We start from the raw sequence: 19,943 nt of genomic DNA, 5'->3' as shown, positions 1-19,943 counted from the left end.
GATCCAAAACGTTTTCAAACGGTTCTAGCCGGAAATTGCTGGTACTAGAAATCTAAAAAATATTTTTTTTGTATCATTTCACATGATTTAAAGGAAGCATGCAAGAAATACCACGCTTTAACTGCTGAAAGACTGCCACGAGTAGACCAAATACCCCAAATTTGAAGCCTTCATCTTCTATAACAAAAAAGTTCTAGGCATTTTAAAATGACATTTTATGTACAATGGAAATTTTGAAAGAATTGCAATGCTCATGTTGAAAACTTTAAAATTAAACTACGTGGCCTAGAAACAAAATTATAAGCTTATTTTTGTCATAAATTTAGGTTTCCAGTAACTAATTATATTTTTACAATAAAAATACCCATTTTTATAGTCAAAATCATTAAAAAAAATTAAGTTTTACTTGCGTTGTACCGAAGGTACTGTAGCCAATCAGAAGGCTGAATCAGCTTAACAACCAATCACAGCTAAGCTTGTATTAGTTTACCCCTTTGTTTCCGCTATGATTTTCATTTAAAAATGCAATTTAAATCAAATTTTTTTCATAGATTTTGACTATGAAATGTGGTGTTTTTATTGTAAAAATGTAATCAGTTACAGGCAATCTAAGTTTCTGACAAAGATAAGGTTATAATTTTATGTCTAGGCATCGTAATTTAATATTGTTTTTTCTTTTATGAGCATTGGAAATCTTTCAAAAATTCCATTGTACATAAAATGCTATTTTGAAATGCCTCGAACTTTTTTGTTATTGAAGCTGAAGGCTTATAATTTGGGGTATTGGGTCTTCTTGTGGCAGTCTTTCAGCAGTTAAAGCGTGTTATTTCTTGCAGGCGTCCTTTAAAGCAAAAATATGTTTCAAAAAGTTAATTTCTACGTAATTTATGAAGATTTGCCCTAAAAATAGCCAAAAAACGGCTAAACGGCTGAGCTGTTACTTTTTCAACTTTTTTTTTCAATTTAGGGAAAATAGACCTACCAAGGATTACTCATGCACAATTTCAGATCAAAATTCGAATTTTAAGTGCCATTTATACATTGATTACGAGATGGTTGCATTAAAAACCCCCCCCCTTAGCAAAAAAAGAACTTAATTTGTAGATTTGCAATAAATCAATTTATAAAGTTACAGTTCTGTGGCAGAATTTAAAAAAAAAAAAACAGAATCTCAATCTTTTAATTTACAATTATTAGACCTTGATATATTCAATTACATTAAAAATTTTGTTGACCATTTATCCTGACCTGCCCAAATATTCATCTGTCACATAATCAAACTGATGCCTGTTGATATTTTATTTTCAATATTTGGACGTTTAGTATACAATTTACAACTTTTCCTTTTGTTTACAACCCAAGACAATAAAACAGATGGACATATTCACTTGAAGACTGTGAAAGTATTAAAAGCAGAGTATCAATTTAAAAGTAGAAACAAATTTGTACAATTGTATAATACAGAATATTGTTTAGGACTTGATGACAGAGGACAGAGATGCTTTGCTTAAAATATTATACCTTCTTGTTCTAGGAATCAGATGATTAAGGTATCATGCAAAAAATTCATGATTTAAATTAATGTACAAACTTTCAACACAATTATTATGCTGCCCTCTAAACTTTACCAAACTGTTACAGGAATCATCATGGTAATCAATAGGAGAATTCTAACATTTATGAATTACCCATTATCAGTAGAGTTTGATTCGTCATACAAAAGGACTGACTCTACTTATGAATAAGCTTGGCCTTTAAATATATACAAGTTTGAAAATAAATTATTTCCAACAATGGCAATATGGACCAATCAATTCAGGAGAAGGATTTGTACATGGAACATCTCTACTCTTTTCATCTAAACAAATTTACAAGTTGTAGAATTGCATGAGCTATTAGCTTAAATAACTAATAAAACCCCATTTAATATTGAACTTACTAGGACAATTGATTTATTAAGTAGTGCAGCATAAAAAATTTATATTTTCATGTGATATAAGTTTTATCAAGTTAAAATATTAATAAATTCTTTTACAGATGAGTTTGCAAAAGTGAAATAACAAATTTTTTACTAAGCCCAAATAAGAATCCAAATATTAGTTGTAATCAAAATATATTAGATATTCCTACCTAAAGCTTTGTTGTGGTTCGATTGAATCTGAATGTTAGAAGCAAGGGTTGTAGAACAGAGACAAACCAATAAGAGAACATGAAGGTAATCAGAGCTTGATCTTTAAATCGTTTTTATGGTGATTTAAACCGGGGCGATTCAGAGGTGAACTGTATAAAACCTATAAAACATGGATTTTTAAAAGATTTTCGGCGCGGTGTTGTTAAATCGCCTGCGCACTCACTAAAATATCGATCCGCGCCAGTACAACTTTATTACTTAAGCAGTGTCAGTAAGGTATTTTATATACAATGCCGTGTCCGTATGGTATTTTATATAAAACATTAATATATAATTTATTTTGAAAATAACTATAAAAATGTTTTCACGATAGTTTTGCAATAAAATATTAAAGTAATTAAAAAAAAATATTTATTTATTAAATAAATCACCCCGATTTGGTTCGGCAATGGCACTCGGTGAGTGCCATTGCCGCGCCGGGCCCGCGCCACTACCCGATTCAAATCGCCCATGCAAATTCGATTTAAAGATTGATATTAATAATTTGATGGTGCGCCAAATGAATCGCCCCGGTTTAAATCACCTATAAACGATTTAAAGATCGAGCTCAGGTAAAACCATTTCTCACCTCTGAAAAAATCATGAGTAATGAAATTCAAATAAATACATTTAGAAGACTAATTTGATGCATGTTTTAACTTTCTTTTCCCAAAACAGTTCTACTAGATGAAATTACAAGAATGACAACATTAACATTAAATCATAGCACTAATATATTAACAAATTTAAGGTGGATTTTGAAAAAGATAATCATTACTGAATTGGAATGGTATCCAGATCACCAGCATTTATAATATTCAAATTAATCTTAAAATTTGATTAAAGATGTTTTGAATCATAGAGACTTAATAAAATAAAATTTTATGTAGCTTTAGAAGATTTTAAATATGAGTTTGGAAGATTTTCACTAAAATAATTTGGGTGCTTTTGCTACTAAATCCATATCAACAATACTTATCATTAAAAAACTTATTCTGTTCTTGAGGGAACTGTGAATAGAATTGTGAAAAACACTAATAGTCAGGACATTCAATTTCCAAGAGCACAGGATCCACATCAGCCCTGAAGAAAAAATATTATATATCAGTTTTGTAACTGCTCACTTCAAATCATTTTACAGAAAAAAAAACTATCAATTTTGAATAATCTTTCACTATATAAATAATATTCTAAGACTTCATCATATGAAGACATAATGTTGAAAAAAACATAAAGAAAATAATCATGATATTCTATCATAGTATGGAAGTCTCATGAAATTTTTATTATCATTTATCATTAAAATTTATTAAATCATTACTTGGAATACTCCTAGACCATCTCTGAGATCTACCACCAGCCACTTGATGTCACAGGAGCACTCTAGTCGATTTCCTAATCATATTAAATAATTATTATAATAATTTCCTATTAAATAATTAAAAAAGAAAATTTTAATAAAAACTTCCAGTCCTTGTAATAAAGTGTTTTTGTACAGGCTATTATCTATAAGTATTAACTTTCAATAAGCTAAATGACATTTTTCTTCAAAGGACCTTTTGGAGAACTGAACCCCCCCATTGTTTTTCAAATGAATTGGAAATAATAGGTTAGGACCCTAATAAGGTAAATGCCCTGAAGGTTGTACTTAAAAGACAACTCTACTTTTTTCCAATTTGTTTAAAGAATAAAGGGAAAGTATTTTAGAAGCTTTATAGATACATTGTTAAAATGCTAAATAAATGAATGCTACAGACATTAAAATAAGTGTACTCCTTCAATATAATTTTTATTATATTTTTTTTAAATTTAAAAACTTACCATATAGATGAATAGTTCCATTGGCATTAGGAGTATATAAGATATTCTCAACAAATAGTCTGAAATTCTTCTCTGGCAACTGATAGATTTGGTTGTAGCCCAAATCAACCCTGGCATAAGGATTAAGACTCCCCAAATCAAGGGTTTGAATTTTATTTCCATCCAATATTAAATTCTTACAAGAGGTTACATAGGTAAAAAAGCCATCAGGAATAGTTTCTACTTCACTAGACCAAAGCACAAATGGTTTCCAACCCAGGAAGATTGTACAGCATATTTGAAGGCAGAGTTGATCCAGGATAGAAAGCTATATCCAATCTTCTCAAGTTAGGCATAGTTACATATGAGAAGGTTGACAATGTTGTCGCTCCTAACATAAATGGGTTATATAAATTAAAGTTATACATAGATTTGAAGAAAGTCCAGAAAATGGACTACTCCTTTAAATTACAGCATATCTTTTAAGATTTAAACCTGCACATCTATTATAGTAAGTGTAAGTATTTCTTTATTCTTTTATCAACAGTGCAAGCTACTCTAAAACTAGGGTCATTAATCTGTACATCCAATAATATTCTTAAGATATTGGGACTAAAAAAAATATTGGCTAATTTAATAAGCTAAATTAAATACCTAGATTAACCAGCCATATAAAAAGCAAAAAATGTTGCAAGTTGGATTATTTCAATTTTGTATGTTACACAATTTTGACAGTGATGTAAAACTATTTTTAGATTTAAAACACATAAACACATAAAAAACTCCTGTTTTGAAAACTTAGATTTTAATTTCTGTTGTAATGTTGTTACATTTGTAAGTAAGTCAAACTATATAAACCCTTGCCTCCGAATGATAGATCTTGCAATGAGATCAAAACTGATGGAGGGAATGGTCCAGTGTCATAGTCATAACTCTGAAGGTAAAGATAAGTAAGATTGTTCAGGTTATCTAGAGTGCCTGGACCAAAGTTCCAGCAGTTCATAGAATAATAATCATAATAACTATAGACAGTGATAGAACCCAACACTGAACCAGAGTTTTCAAAAGCAGTTTCTTTGAATTGCACTGGTGGGTCATTGTTTTGAATATACGTATCAACACCAACTGTAAATTTCTCCATTATCAGTTTACCTAAAACCAGTTATCTATTATCAATATATCTAATGTAAGATGAAGAAAAGAAAAGGGTAAGGGTAAGTCCTTAGTAGATTTTTTTACTTGAAATTGTCTGTCTTTCTTCTTGCCTGTCCTTCAGTCTGCATGTATGTCTGTCTAGCATTCTATCTGTAATACTGTCTGTCTGTCTATCATTCTTTCTGTGGTAAGATATAAAAAATAACAACAGATAAAAACCAAAAAAGTTCTTTTTCTCAATTACTTTTTTTGAAACTTTAGATGGTTGTTACATTAAAAAATTAGGACAGATAATTCTTAAAACTGCTTTATTAGAGCTCATGCTGTACATTATCATTTTAATTTAACTGTTTTTAACCTATTTTTAAAACGTATATAAAAATATACTATGACACAAGTAGAATCAGACTGCAGAGCCTAAATTTGAATTAAATCCCCAATAAACTTTTGAAAAGATTTAAATATTAATTTTTACTGTTGCCGTGATCATTTTGACCGAAGCAAAAGGGTTTTTTTATTTGGGTAAAATTCGTAGCTTTTAGAGTGTTTTGCTTCATAAATATTGTATTCTGGTATAGAGTAAAATTAGGCCTTATGATTTTACTATAAAAATTCACTAAAAAGTTAATTCTTTATAATATATCAACGAATTAACATTAACATGTTTGTGTTCTCTCACTTATTTTAAAAACATAAAAAATGGCTGTAAAGGGTTAAATGACAACAAATGTTTATGCAATACAACAAATTTATTTTTGTCACATATACAAATGCGTTATAAAATAAGATTATTCAAACTTATTTTTTAAAATAATTTTAAAAAGAATGTATCTTTTATGTGTATGGTTTTCATTCTTTTCATTTTAATTAAATAAAAAAAATTTAACTACATTGGAAATAAGTCACTTTGTGAAAACACTCTTTTTTTGAATTGTTAGGAATTGAAATAAAAGAAGACTTCCTATTGGTTAGATTTCAGAATTATTTGTTTTATTGTAAATGTTAGATTTTTCAATGAAATTAATTGTTTTGGAAAAAAAAATTATTTCCAATGAACAGAGTAATGTTTTTTTTATTGTATCAATATAAAGTGAATTATATAAAAATGTTCTGTAAGCCACAATATTACCCGAAGTAAAAAAAGAGCTTTTGCTTCGGTCAAAATGATTACAGCAACACTAAAAATTAATTTTTAAATCCCCCCAAAAAAGTTTATTGGGGACTTAATTCAAATTTGGGCTCTGCAGTCTGATTCTATAGGTGTCCTAGTATATTTTTGACCCCCCATTCAAAAATAGGTTAAAAACAGTTTTACCTGTTGTATTTTTATCAAAAACAAAGTTTGTTGAAGTTGCTGTGGAAATGTGAACTTCATAAAATTTGTTGTTTGTTTCATCAAATTGTGAGAAAATTTCATGTATTAACTCAGGATCCTCATAAATCAAATATAAGTCGCAATATAAGAATCTGTTATCAAGGATAGGTAAACATTTTAGAAACATAGTGAGGTTGTGGTATTGGTAAAGATATTTAGCTTTGGCAAATTTGTAATTAAGGGATATGTATCTTTTAATAACCATCTTTACTTCTTTATAAAAATTAAAAACTATTAAAATCTATAGCAAAAAAAACTTATTTTGTAGATATGCAATATTCAAATTTATACAGTTACAGTTTCATGGCAGAATTTAAAAAAAATGTGAATCTCAATGTTTTAATTTCCAATTAATAGACCTAGATATATTTATCAATATGGAAATTTTATTGAACATTTATCCTGACCTGCCCAAATATTCATCTGTCTCATAATCAAACCGATGACTGTAAACATTTAATTTTCAATTATTTAAAAAATGCTATGCTTAAAATATTATATTATTGTACCTTATTGTTCTGGGAATCTTTCTTCCAGAAACCAGATGAATAAGGTATCTTAAAAAAATGACTTTCTGGTAACAATTACAATATGTCACACTTTCTAAACTGTTCCTAACTGTTACAGGAATCATCATGCAAATTCTAACAATTCTAACTTTTCTTAATTTACAATTAATTAATATGCCACATATGACATAGATATTAAAAAGTATAAATTTTTAAATGTTGGAAAATAAATTGTTTCCTACAATAACAATTTGGACCAATTGCTTCGGGAGAAGGATTTGTACATTGAACATCTCTACTGTTTACACCTAAACAATTTTACCAGTTAAGGAATTACATAAATTATTAGCTTTAAAAACTAATAAAACAACATTAGATATTTAAATAGGTATACTAATAAGAAGGATAATTATGTCTATAAGTATTTAAGGAAAAGCATCAAAAACTTTGTCATAAGATGTTAGTTTTATCATGTCAAATTTTGAAGGGATTTTTATTTGAAAAGAAATCGATTGAAAATGTAATCAATGTTTATCTGCAGGGAATAAAACATGTTTCTGCCAATAAAGGATCAACACAAACAGCTTCATTAAAACATGAAAAATCCCCCATTAATCAGGGGGGGAAAGTGAAGGTGGTATCAATGATAGAATCTCAAAAATATTTAAATAAAGCAATATGTGAAAGTGGCTAAAACGCAGTCTGAGTGCAAATTTAAAAGAAATGATTATATCAACCCCATAGGTAGGAAAAACTAACTAAAAAAAGTGAACCTCTATCTTTCGTAGTTTTTGAGAAAATTATATATATATATATAAAGACACTACTACCTAGGGCTTTGTTGTAGTTGGATTGAATCTGAATGTTGGAAGCAATGGTTGTTGAACAGAGACAAACCACCAAGAAAACATGAAGGTAATCAGATAAAACCATTTTTCACTTCTGAAATAGTCATAAGTAATAAAATGTAAATACTTACATTTAGATGACTGATTTGATACATTTTTCAACTTTCTTTTCTTAATACAGATTTTAAAATGAAATGAAAATAATGAAAGCATTTATAAAAATCAAAGGACAGAAATATCAATGTATATAAGGTGGGTTTTTTTAAAGACAAGCATTACTGAATTAGCTATGATTGCCAGATATGATTGCCAATTTTATTTAGTGCAAATAAATCTAAAGATTTTCAGTAATATGTTTCAAAATCATAGAGAGTTATTAACATAAAAATTTATGAAGCTTTTGAAGATTTTGAATATAAGTTTAAAAGAGTTTTGCTTAAATACTTAAGATGATTTGGCTACTAAAGACAAATCCGCAATACTTGTTTTATCAAATCCACATTAGTTATCTTAATCTATGAAAACCCATTTTATTTTCAAGAAAACTGTGAATAGAATTGTGTTGAACACTAAAAGTCAGGACATTCAATTTCCAACAGCACAGGGTCCACATCAGCTAAAGCTCTTCCATCTGCACATTGAGCACCCTGAAGAAAATATTAGTGATTGTTGATAATTACTATATGTGAAAATTTTAAATTTTTAATATATTTCTATTAATTATTAATTTTTAAAAATATCTTCTAAATAGTATTTAAAGACCCCATCATTTAAAGACACAAAGTTTGATTTTATAAATCACCATTAGAATCAAATCTAAAAATAAAAGTGCCACAAGACAATCTAGTATATTTACTAGCATGAGATAAAAAAGAGAGAAAAAATAATGATATTTTATCATAGTAAGGGAAATTTAAGTCTCTTAAAAATTCAAATAATTTATCATAAAGATTAATTAAATCACTACCTGGAATATTTGTAGACCATCTCTGAGATCTACCACTAACCACTTGATGTCACATGAGCACTCTAGTGGATTTCCTATGAAATGAAATAATACATATTTAGTTTTTTTTATATTAGAAAATTTACATTAAAATCTTCTAGTCCTTGTAATATAAAGTTTTTGTAAAGGCTATTATTTTTTAAGTATTAAACTTTCAATAAGCTAAATAAAATTTTCCTTTAAAGGGCCTTTTGGAGTAATGAACCCTCCCCCCCCCCCCTTTTTTTAAATGAATTGAAAAAAATAAAGTGATAGTTTTTTTTCTTTTTCTAGTTTAGGGCCCTTCAAAGGTATAGACCCTGTTAGGGCTCCCAAGAGAAAATGCTCTGCAGGTTACACAAAGAAGAAACACAACCCCAACTTTTTTTTCCAATTTGTTGTAAAAATTAAAGAGAAAATTTTTAGAAGGTACATTTAAATTATTTAATGTTTAAATAATCATAGGCTATAGACATCAATATAGTTGTTTTACTTCAATATAATTACTGAGGTTAATTTATTTAAACTATAAAGCTTACGATCTAGAAGAACAGTTCCATTGGCATTAGAAGTATATAAGACATTCTCAACAAATGGTCTGAAATTCTTCTCTTGTAACTTATTGATTTGGTTGTACCTCAAATCAACCCAAGCAGAGGGATTAAGACCTCCCAAATCAATGTAATTAATAAAATTTCCAAACAGCATTAGTTTCTCACAAGAGGTCGCATAGGTAAAAAATCCATCAGGAATTGTTTCTACTCCACTATACCAAAGCATAAATGTTTCTAATCCAGGAAGATTGTACAACATATAGGGTGGCAGACTTGATCCAAGATAGTAATACAAATTCAAATTTTTCAAGTTAGGCATAGCTACATATGAGAAGCTTGACAATTGTGTGTCTCCTGATATATTTGGGTTTTATAATTTTAAGTTAACAAGTTTATATATTTTATAGTTTCTGTAGGTTTAAGTGCAAATTAAACTGTTACAAATAATTTAATAACTTGAAAATGTCCATTTCCCCATTTCATGAAATAAACATAAAGGGGTAGTTGCACAAAATGCATTTGAACTTAATGGTCAGGTGGTGGGGGGCGTTGAACGCCCTCCCCCCTCAGGTTTTTTCTATCTTATTTTCTGCGTGTAAAAGATAAAGAGCCCAAACTGCGTGACTTTTTAAGTATGGGTATGACACATAACTGAGAATTTTTTGAATATCTCCGTCCTGGCAGGCACAGGATGCCAGCAAACCTGGCAGGGTCATACAGGTAAAGAGCAAAGATATTTTTTTTGACCTAAACAAAGCATTTTATCTTACCAAAATACTAAAATATTCTCTAGTAGTACCTCCTAATATTAAATATAGGTGTTATTTTCAGGTTCCAGATATGATCCTGCAGGTCCTGATCCTCCAGGTCTCCAAAAATCTTTAAAAGGCTCCTGTGGCCACAATTTTTGACTTAGAGACTTTTAATTTTAACGCCCCTCCCCCCAACCAATTAAGGTGCGGCAGGAGGCCTGACTGTTAAGGGTTAATTTAGTGAACCGCATATTTTTTCCTGGTTAACGAGTTAAACTACATTTATATGGCATATATTTGAAAGAATTTCAATTTTCTACCACATAGTTTAATGAGTTAAACTACATTTATATGGCATATATTTGATAGAATTTCAATTTTCTACCACATAGTTTTTAGTAGCGAAGCTACTCTATAATTCACTTTGTCCGTCCGTCAGTCAGTCCGTCCGTCAGTCAGTCAGTCCGTCCGTAACGCTATGGGGGAAATGAGATTTACTCAGCTCCTATAAAAGATAGAAAGCTGAAATTTTTTGACAACATTCCCATCATTAAGGAGCACAATTAACTATAAAACATCAAAGGCGGTCGGACGGCTTTTTAGCAGGTTTTAGGCTATTTTTTTATTTTCCACATTTTTCCTCATATCTTTGGTGTTTATGGTCCGATTTTCAAAATTTTTTCAGTTAGATATATCAAAATTAAATTTCCCATCGTTTGAGGAAAACAACAATGACAGTCAGACTGCCCTTTTGCAGGTTTTTGGCTATTTTTATATTTTTTACATTTTCCCCCATATTTTTTGAGTTTATGGACCGATTTTCAAAATTTTTTCAGTTAAAGATATCAAAATTAAATTTCCGGTCATTTGAAGAAATCAACAATGACGGTCAGACTGCCTTTTTGCAGGTTTTTAGCTATTTTTATATTTTTTACATTTTTCCCCATATCTTTGGTGTTTATTAATCGATTTTCAAAATTTTTTCAGTTAAAGATATCAAAATTAAATTTCCCGTCGTTTGAAGAAAACAACAATGACCGTCAGTCCCATCCACGAAATTTTGTGCTTTGCTACTTATGGATGTTGTCATCCTTGTTAAAATATCAAGACTTGAAAATCGTCTTTTTAAATTGCTTATATCCATACAAAAAGATGATTCTCAAGTCTTGATATTTTAAAAACTAAGTGGTAAAAAGTTAAATTTTTTCAAATATATGCCATATAAATGTAGTTAAACCCATTAACTAGCAAAAAATATGTGGTTAACTAAATTAAGTTCAAATGCATTTCGTGCAACTACCCCTTTCAAAATTGCTTCAAATACTTGTTGCTCCAAGAGCCCCCCCCCCCTCTAGTTTTTTCAATCTCACTTTTTTTGTATGTAAGATGGAGAGCTGTGACTTCATGACTTTTTAACTTTAGTAGTTATACGTCGGCAAGAGTTGATGATATTAGGATATCTGTTCTGTGTCGGTCGTGGTGTCCGGTCAAAGTCAGTTGAGTAGCACCAAAATTAGAAAAAATTCTAAATAAATCTTAATTTTTACATTATGACTTTTGTGTATAAGGTAGAAACCTAAAATTTTTTTGGTGAATACTTAGATATCAATGACCATCTGAGAAAAGTGGTGTTATGACCGTTTGACCGCTCCCTGACCGACTTTATGACCGATTTTTGTCCGGCTTTTACTACAGACATATATCATGAATATCGTGGCTTCTATTACAGCTAGAGACCTATAAATTTTTTTGGTAAATCCTTGAGCAACAATAAACAGATAAAAATATTAATTGGCGCCGCCAACCGCCGTTTTACTGCCGTAACCGCCGAAAATGGCAGTTTCTGTTATTTTTTATGAAACATAAAAGTTCGTCCTAAAATTTGGTCAGCAAAATTGGCCGCTCTACAGCTGTTTTAAAATTTAGCGGCTGGCCACTAAAAAGCGGCTAAGAAGTGGTATGACCGCTATGACTAGAAAAAGTAATTTTCTCTAAAAATACACATGAACCACCAGAATTTTACGTCTTTATCTGTAACAGGAGCCGAGATAGATGGTACTAAATAATTAATGACCAAATACATTAGATAAATTTTTGTTTAAATATAAAAATTTAACAGTATTTATAGCTACTTTAATCATTTACCTAAATTTTGAAAATGAAAATGAAGTTATTATTCCATTAAAAAAGTTTAAAATAGTTTCATGTTATTAAGATAAACTAAATTTTGATATATTTTTGTGTTAAAAATTTTTGGCAGTAATGTAATAGTTATTTCTTTCATCGTATTATAAACTGCTTTTCTGTGTATATAGAATGTACAATTATAAGATTAAAACCAGTTTTTTTAGCCCTGTGGTGCCGAAGGGTTAAAAAACTTATGATTGTACATTTCTATATTCATAAAAAGTTGGATATAATACGATGCTAGACATTTTCGTGGGGATGAGAACTGGTTCCTATCTTACGAGAAAAATATTTATTAATTTTACTAAAACAAAAAAATCATCAACTTGTTTCACTTTCATTTTAATTTCTGTTGATGTATATTTATTTGTGTCAAATCATAAAAACCCTTGCCTTTGAATGATAGATCTTGCAATGTGAACAAAACTGATGGTGGGAATGGTTCAGTATCATAGTTATAATTAAAAAGTTCTAGATGATTAAGATTTTTCAAGTTATCTAGGGTGCCTTGACCAAAGTTCCAGTAGTTCATAGGAAAATATGGATCAGGACTATTGACCGAGATAGCACCTAACACTGAATTAGAATTTTCAAAAGCAGTTTCTTTGAATTGCACTGGTGGGTCATTTTGAATATACATATCAACACTGACTATAAATTTCTCCATTATCAGTTTACCTAAAACCAGTTATTTATTATCAATATATCTAATCTAAGATGAAGTCTTTTTAAAATCCCTTTATGACCATAGCATTTAGCAATTATTCCTTTTTTGTCTATTAGTTTTGAACTAGATTCTTTCATATCATTAGTAGTGAAGCTATTCTATGATTGCTTATAATTTTGAAATGTCCATGTTTTTTTAACCCTAATACTATTTTACTGTCTGTCTGTCTGTCTATCTGTCCTTCTCTGTCTTTCTGTCTGTCAATCTCTCTGTTCGTCTGTTTGTTTAAATGCTGTAATGTAGACATTTTCTTGGTTGCTATTGGAAATAGATGGGTGAGTCCTTTCTAGATTTTTTCACTTGAAATTGTCTGTCTTTCTTCTTGTCTGTCTATTTTTCTGTCCTTCAGTCTGCATTATTGTCTGTCTGTCTGTGTTTCCATCTGTCTGTCTGTTTAGCATTTTATCTGTAATACTGTCTGTCTGTCTATCATTCTTTCTGTAGTAAGATATAAAAAGTAACAACAGATAAAAACCAAAAAAGTTCTTTTTCTCAACTACTTTTTTTGAAACTTTAGATGGTTGTTACATTAAAAAATTAGGACAGTTAATTCTTAAAACTGCTTTATTAGAGCTCATGCTGTACATTATCATTTTAATTTACCTGTGGTATTTTCATCAAAAACAAAGTTTGTTAAATATGCTTTGGAAATGAAAACTTCATAAAATTTGTTGTTTGTTTCATTAAATTGTGAGAAAATTTCATGTATTAACTCAGGCTCATCATAAATCCAAAAGTCGCAATATAAGAATCTGTTATCAAGGATAGGTAAACATTTTAGAAACATAGTGAGTTTGTGGTATTGGTAAAGATATTTAGCTTTGGCAAATTTATAATTAAAGGATATGCATTTTTTAATAACCATCTTTATAAAAATTAAAAACTATTAAAATATACAATAAAATATGCAATATACAAGTTTATAAAGTTACAGATTCATGGCAGAATTAAAAAAAAAAATGTGAATCTTAATATTTTAATTTCCAATTAGTAGACCTAGATATATTTATCTATATGGACAATTTGTTGACCATTTATCCTGACCTGCCCAAATATTCATCTGTCTCATAATCAAACCGATGACTGTTAACATATAATTTTCAATAAAAAAAATAGTAAGCACTTTACATTTTTTTCATTTTGCCTAGCTTGTGTTTTTTAGTAGTTTACGACCTGAGACAGTAAAACAGATGCTATGCTTAAAATATTATAATATTGTACCTTATTGTTCTGGGAATCTTTCTTCCAGAAACCAGATGCATAAGGTATCATAAAAAAATGACTTTGTGGTAACAATTATAATATGTCACACTTTCTAAACACTTCCTAACTGTTAAAGGAATCATCATGCAAATTCTAACAATTCTAACTTTCCTAAATATACAATTAATTAATCTGCTACATATGACACAAGATATTAAAAAGCTTAAATTTTTAAATATTTGAAAATAAATTGTTTCCTACAAAAGCAAGCTGGATAAATTGCTTCGGGAGAAGGATTTGCACATTGAACATCTTTACTCTTTACATCTAAACAATTTTTCCAGTTAAAGGAAGCCTGCAAGAAATATCACGCTTTAACTGCTGAAAGACTGCCACAAGTAGAAATATTATTCCAAATTTGAAGCCTTCAGCTTTAATAACAAAAAAGTTCTAGGCATTTTAAAATGACATTTTATGTACAATGAAAAGTTTGAAAGATTTTGACTGCTCATGTTAGAAATTTTGAAATTAAACTATGTGGCCTAGAAACAAAATTATAAGCTTGTCATAAATTTAGGTTGCCAGTAACTAATTATATTTTTACAATAAAAATACCTATTTTATAGTCAAAATCATTGAAAAAAAAAATTTTAACTTGCGTTGTACTGAGAGTACTGTATTATTTCCAGCTAATCAGAAGGCTGAATCATCTCAATAGCCAATCACAGCTGAGCTTGCATTAGTTTCATTTTTTCCCGCAATTTAAACTGAATTTTTTCAGTGATTTTCACTATGAAAGGTGGAGTTTTTATTGTAAAAATGTAATCAGTTGCCAGCAATCTAAGTTTCTGACAAAGATAAGGTTTTAATTTTTTGTCTAGGCGATGTAATTTAATATTGTTTTTTTTTCTATTATGAGCAATGGAAATCTTTCAAAAGTTTCATTGTACATAAAATGTCATTTTAAAATGCCTAGAACATTTTGTTATTGAAGCCGAAAGCTTTAAATTTAGGGTATTTGGTCTACTTGTGGCAGTCTTTCAGCGGTTTAATCGTGGTATTTCTTGCAGGCTTCCTTTAAGGAATTACATAAATTATTAGCTTTAAAAACTAATAAGACCGCATTAGACATTAAAATAGGTAATCTAACAAGTACAATTATATCCAAGGTAGCGCAGGTGCAGCATAAAAAATTAGTTATCTATAATGAAATAAAACACATTCAAAAATTCATTTTAAGCTTCTCAGATAGACAAATGGACTGACCTCAATTATATAGTAGAATGCACTACTAAAAAATAGCTACTTATTTTTCCAAATAAGTTTGCAAAAATAAAATAACTAATTTCAAACAAGGCAAAAAAAAATATCAAAAAAATTGTATTCAATAAATACTAGATACTCTTACCTAGGACTATGTTTTGATCAGATTTAATCTGAATGTTGGAAGCAAGGGTTGTAGAACAGAGACAAACCAACAAGAGAACTTCAAGGTAATCAGGTAAAACCATTTTTCACTTCTGAAATAATCATAAGTAATGTAAGGTGGTTTTTTTAAAGACAAGCATTACTGAATTAGCTATGATTGCCAGATATGATTGCCAAATTTTATTTAGTGCAAATAAATCTAAAGATTTTCAGTAATATGTTTCAAAATCATAGAGAGAAATTAACATAAGAATTTATCAAGCTTTTGAAGATTTTGAATATTAGTTTAAAATTTTTTTGCTTAAATACTTAAGATGATTTGGCTACTAAAGACAAATCAGCAATACTTGTTTTATCAAACCCACATTAGTTATCCTATGAAAACCTATTTTATTCTCAAGTGAACTGTGAATAGAATTGTGTTGAACACTAAAAGTCAGGACATTCAATTTCCAAGAGCACAGGGTCCACATCAGCTAAAGCTCTTCCATCTGCACATTGAGCACCCTGAAGAAAATATATTAGACTAGTCTTTACAATTAAAGTTTCCTTACCATTGCATTCTCTTGGTGTGAAAAATGATAAGATTTTTATATTGTAATCAAAAATAATTAAATTGATACCCGAAATATTTCTAGACCATCTTTGAGATCTACCACCAACCACTTGATGTCACAGGAGCACTCTAGTGGATTTCCTATTGAAAAATAATAGTTGCTTTATTTTATTAGAAAATTTACATTGAAATCTTCCAATGCAGTCCTTGTAATAAAGTGTTTTTGTATAGGCTATTATTTTTAATTCTTAAATTTTCAATCAGCTAAATGACATATTTCCTCAAAGGACCTTTTGAAGAACTGTACCCCCCCCCCCTCCTTCAATATAATTTCTGTTATAATTTATTTAAATTTAAAAACTTACCATATAGATGAATAGTTCCATTGGCATTAGGAGTATTTAAGATGTTCTCAACAAATGGTCGAAAATTCTTTTCTAGCAACTGATGGATTTGGTTGTAGCCCCAATCAACCTTGGCATTTGGATTAAGACTCCCCAAATCAATGGTTTGAATTTTATTACTGTCTAACATAAAGTTCTTACAAGAGGTTACATAGGTAAAAAAGCCATCAGGAATTGTTTCTACATAACTAGACGAAAGCCTAAACTTTTCTAACCCAGGAAGATTGTACAGCATATTATCAGGCAGAGTTGATCCAGGATAGAAATATATAATATTCAAACTTCTCAAATTTGGCATAGTTACATATGAGAAGGTTGACAATGTTGTTTTTCCTAATATAAATGGGTTATATAATATATTTAAATTTAAAGGAATCCTGCAAGAAATACCATGCTTTAACTGCTGAAAGACTGCCACAAGTAGACCTAATACCCCAAATTTAAAGCCTTCAGCTTCTATAACAAAAAAGTTTTAGGCATTTCAAAATAGCATTTTATGTACAATGAAAGTTTTGAAAGATTTCCAATGCTTATAAAAGAAAAAACAATATTAAATTACCTTATTATTGTCAGAAACTTAGATTACCGGCAACTGATTACATTTTTACAATAAAAATACCACATTTCATAGTCAAAATCTATGAAAAAAATTCGATTTAATTGCATTTGTAAACAAAAATCATAGCGGAAACAAAGGGGGAAACTAATACAAGCTTAGCTGTGATTGGTTGCTAAGCTGATTCAGCCTTCTGATTAACTACAGTACACTCGGTACAATGCAAGTTAAACTTAATTTTCTTAATAATTTTGACAATAAAAATGGGTATTTTTATTGTAAAAATATAATTATTTACTGGCAATCTAAATTTATGACAAAAATAAGCTTATAATTTAGTTTCTAGGCCAAGTAATTTAATTTCTAACATTAGCATTGAATTTCTTTCAAAATTTTCATTGTACATAAAATGTTATTTTAAAATGCCTAGAACTTTTTTGTTATTGAAGCTGAAGGCTTCAAATTTGGGTTATTGGGTCTACTTGTGGCAGTCTTTCAGCAGTTAAAGCGTGGTATTTATTGCAGGCTTCCTTTAAGAAAATCCAAAAAATGGTCCATTCCTTTAAAATACATTTTAAAGTTTATATATTATCAGCTTCTATCATTTAAGCTGTCACAGCTTTAACTGCGGTAAGACTGACACAATAGCCTTTATTTTGAATAACAAAATTTTTTTAAACATTTTTAAATGGCTTTTTAATGAGTTGAAAATCTACTAAATTTTTCTAACCTCCATAAATTGATATTGCAGCTATTTGAAAGGAAAAACCATAATATCTTAATTTTTGAAAATAAAGTCAATTCTCCACCAAATCAGACAAAAATTGTTGCAAGTTAGCAAAACAAAAATTGATGTAGCATTATTTCAAGTTTTATGTTACAAATATTTGACAGTAATGTAAAAATACTTATTGATTATTTCAACAACACATAAAAAAGTGCTGTTTAAAGATTTTAATTTAATTTATGTTACAATATTACTTTGTTTGTGTATCTTATTATATAAACACTTGCCTATGAATGTTAGTTCTTGCAATGAGAACAAAACTGTTGGAGGGAATGGTCCAGAGTCATAGTCATAACTATAGAGTTCAAGATAATTTAGATTTTCCAGGTTATCTAAGGTACCTGGACCAAAATTCCAGTTCACAACATTATTTAAAATACCATAGACAAATAAAGAACCCAACACTGAATTAGAGTTTTCGAAAGCAGTTTCTTTGAATAGCACTGGAGTTTCATAGATATCATAATAATAAACATCAATTATGAGTCTCTCCATTATAAGTTTTCCTAAAATTAGTTATTAATTAATAATACATTTAACTTATCACAAACCAAAATGATGATTGATTTCTGTTGGTAAAAAGGTTAGAAAGATATGTCTTGTAAAAATTATTGAAAATTTGTATGAATAATAAACAAAAAGATAAAGATAAGTGAAAGAAGTTATCTAGGGTCCCTGGACCAAAGTTCCAGCAGTTCATATCATAATAACCATAGACAGAGATAAAATACAACACTGAATCAGGGTTTTCAAAAGCAGCTTCTTTGAATTGCACTGGTGGGTCATTGTTTTGAATATTCAACAAAATCTATAAAAACTATAAATTACTCCATTATCAGTTTACCTAAAACCAGTAACTTATTAGCACTATATTTAATCTAAGATGAAGTCTTTTTAAAAGCTCTTTAGGGTCATAGCATTTTTTAATAATACCTTTTTGTCTATTAGTTTTGAACTATATTCTTTTACGCCATAAGCAGTGGAGCTATTCTATGATTGCTTATAACTTTAAAATGTCCATGTTTTTTGTCACCAAAATACTCTTTGACTGTCTGTCTGTCTGTCTATCTGTTCTTCTCTTTCTTACTGTCTGTCAATCTCTCTTTCCGTCTGTCTGTCTATTTATTTGTTTGACTGCTATAAGGTAGACATTTTCTTGGTTGCTATTAGAAATAGATGGGTGAGTCCTTTGTAGACTTTTTTTCACTTGAAATTGTCTGTCTTTCTTCTTGTCTGTCTGTCTAGCATTCCATCTGTAATACTGTCTGTCTGTCTATCATTCTTTCTGTAGTAAGATATAAAAAAATACTACAGATAAAAACCAAAAAAGTTTTTTTTCTTAATTGTTTTTTTTTTAAACTTTAGATGGATTAAAAAAATAGGACAGTTAATCCTTAAAACTGCTTTTTTAGAGCTCATGCTGTATATTATTATTTTAATTTACCTGTGGTATTTTCATCAAAGACAAAGTTTGTTAAAGTTGAAATTTGAACTTCATTAAATTTGTTGTTTGTTTCATCAAATTGTGAGAAAATTTCATGTATTAACTCAGGATCCTCATTATTCAAAAAGGAGCAACTTAAGAATCTGTTATCGAGGATAGGTAAACATTTTAGAAACAGAGTGAGGTTGTGGTATTGGTCAAGAAATTTAGCGTTGGCAAATTTGTTATTGAGGGATTTGTATTTTTTAATAATTATCTTTACTCCTTTATAAAAATTGAAAACTGTTAAAAGTCTCATAAATTTATAAATTAGCAAAAAAGAACTTATTTTGTAGATTTGCAATATATCAATTTATAAAGTTACAGTTTATGGTTAAATAAAAAAAAAGAATCTCAATCTTTTAATTTACAATTGATAGACCTTGATACATTTAAGTATATTAAAAATTGGTTAACCATTTATCCTGACCTGCCCAAATATTCATCTGTCTCATAATCAAAAT

The 19,943-nt window shown here is 29.1% G+C and overlaps 4 protein-coding genes across 4 annotated transcripts in view; all 4 read right to left on the bottom strand.

Annotated features, from left to right (window-relative positions):
• LOC145306454 (oplophorus-luciferin 2-monooxygenase non-catalytic subunit-like) overlaps window positions 1-4,220 on the bottom strand; it is an 8,402-nt gene extending 4,182 nt beyond the window's left edge. Inside the window, exons 1-6 of the mRNA XM_080148550.1 lie at window positions 3,992-4,220; window positions 3,492-3,565; window positions 2,743-3,253; window positions 2,131-2,223; window positions 1,790-1,858; window positions 1,249-1,288 (exon numbers count right to left, since the gene is read on the bottom strand). Coding sequence (XP_080004676.1) covers window positions 1,249-1,288; window positions 1,790-1,858; window positions 2,131-2,223; window positions 2,743-2,752 — 212 coding nt within the window. The 5' untranslated portion in view covers window positions 2,753-3,253; window positions 3,492-3,565; window positions 3,992-4,220. The remainder of the gene's footprint in view (window positions 1-1,248; window positions 1,289-1,789; window positions 1,859-2,130; window positions 2,224-2,742; window positions 3,254-3,491; window positions 3,566-3,991) is intronic.
• The window catches only part of LOC145306455 (uncharacterized), a 16,736-nt gene extending 8,781 nt beyond the window's left edge, over window positions 1-7,955 (bottom strand). Inside the window, exon 1 of the mRNA XM_080148552.1 lies at window positions 7,840-7,955. Within this exon, the coding sequence (XP_080004678.1) occupies window positions 7,840-7,942 (103 nt within the window). The 5' untranslated portion in view covers window positions 7,943-7,955. The remainder of the gene's footprint in view (window positions 1-7,839) is intronic.
• LOC145306453 (uncharacterized) lies at window positions 7,950-15,787 on the bottom strand. Its single transcript, XM_080148549.1, has 8 exons — window positions 15,674-15,787; window positions 14,525-14,592; window positions 14,107-14,147; window positions 13,666-13,814; window positions 12,729-13,013; window positions 9,382-9,750; window positions 8,825-8,898; window positions 7,950-8,504 (listed from the first exon to the last, which is right to left on the bottom strand). Exons 1-8 carry the CDS (start codon window positions 15,774-15,776, stop codon window positions 8,427-8,429), a joined length of 1,167 nt encoding a protein of 388 aa, XP_080004675.1. The 5' UTR covers window positions 15,777-15,787; the 3' UTR covers window positions 7,950-8,426.
• Window positions 15,784-19,943, bottom strand: LOC145306456 (oplophorus-luciferin 2-monooxygenase non-catalytic subunit-like). The gene is made up of 6 exons (XM_080148554.1): window positions 19,910-19,943; window positions 19,441-19,583; window positions 18,224-18,502; window positions 16,615-16,986; window positions 16,317-16,390; window positions 15,784-16,200 (listed from the first exon to the last, which is right to left on the bottom strand). Exons 3-6 carry the CDS (start codon window positions 18,489-18,491, stop codon window positions 16,123-16,125), a joined length of 792 nt encoding a protein of 263 aa, XP_080004680.1. The 5' UTR covers window positions 18,492-18,502; window positions 19,441-19,583; window positions 19,910-19,943; the 3' UTR covers window positions 15,784-16,122.

This window comes from Acartia tonsa, chromosome 14 (assembly GCF_053477335.1).
Source record: "Acartia tonsa isolate MP-2025a chromosome 14, ASM5347733v1, whole genome shotgun sequence".
Lineage (NCBI taxonomy): Eukaryota > Metazoa > Arthropoda > Copepoda > Calanoida > Acartiidae > Acartia > Acartia tonsa.
The sequence above is the reverse complement of the archived record's forward strand: the minus strand, read 5'-3'. Positions and strand labels throughout refer to the sequence as shown.

Excerpts from the sequence above, each read along its gene's own strand:
- LOC145306453 (XM_080148549.1), bottom strand. The coding sequence starts at position 15,776 with ATGGTTTTACCTGATTACCTTGAAGTTCTCTTGTTGGTTTGTCTCTGT. Across the intron at positions 13,815-14,106 it reads ACAGATGAATATTTGGGCAG|ATTCTTATATTGCGACTTTT; the intron begins GTCAGGATAAAT and ends CCTTGATAACAG. Across the intron at positions 9,751-12,728 it reads GCAAGATCTATCATTCAAAG|GAGACACACAATTGTCAAGC; the intron begins GCAAGGGTTTTT and ends CAAATATATCAG.
- LOC145306456 (XM_080148554.1), bottom strand. The coding sequence starts at position 18,491 with ATGGAGAGACTCATAATTGATGTTTATTATTATGATATCTATGAAACT. Across the intron at positions 16,391-16,614 it reads TGGAACTATTCATCTATATG|GAAATCCACTAGAGTGCTCC; the intron begins GTAAGTTTTTAA and ends ATTTTTCAATAG. Across the intron at positions 16,201-16,316 it reads ATGGTCTAGAAATATTTCGG|GGTGCTCAATGTGCAGATGG; the intron begins GTATCAATTTAA and ends TATTTTCTTCAG.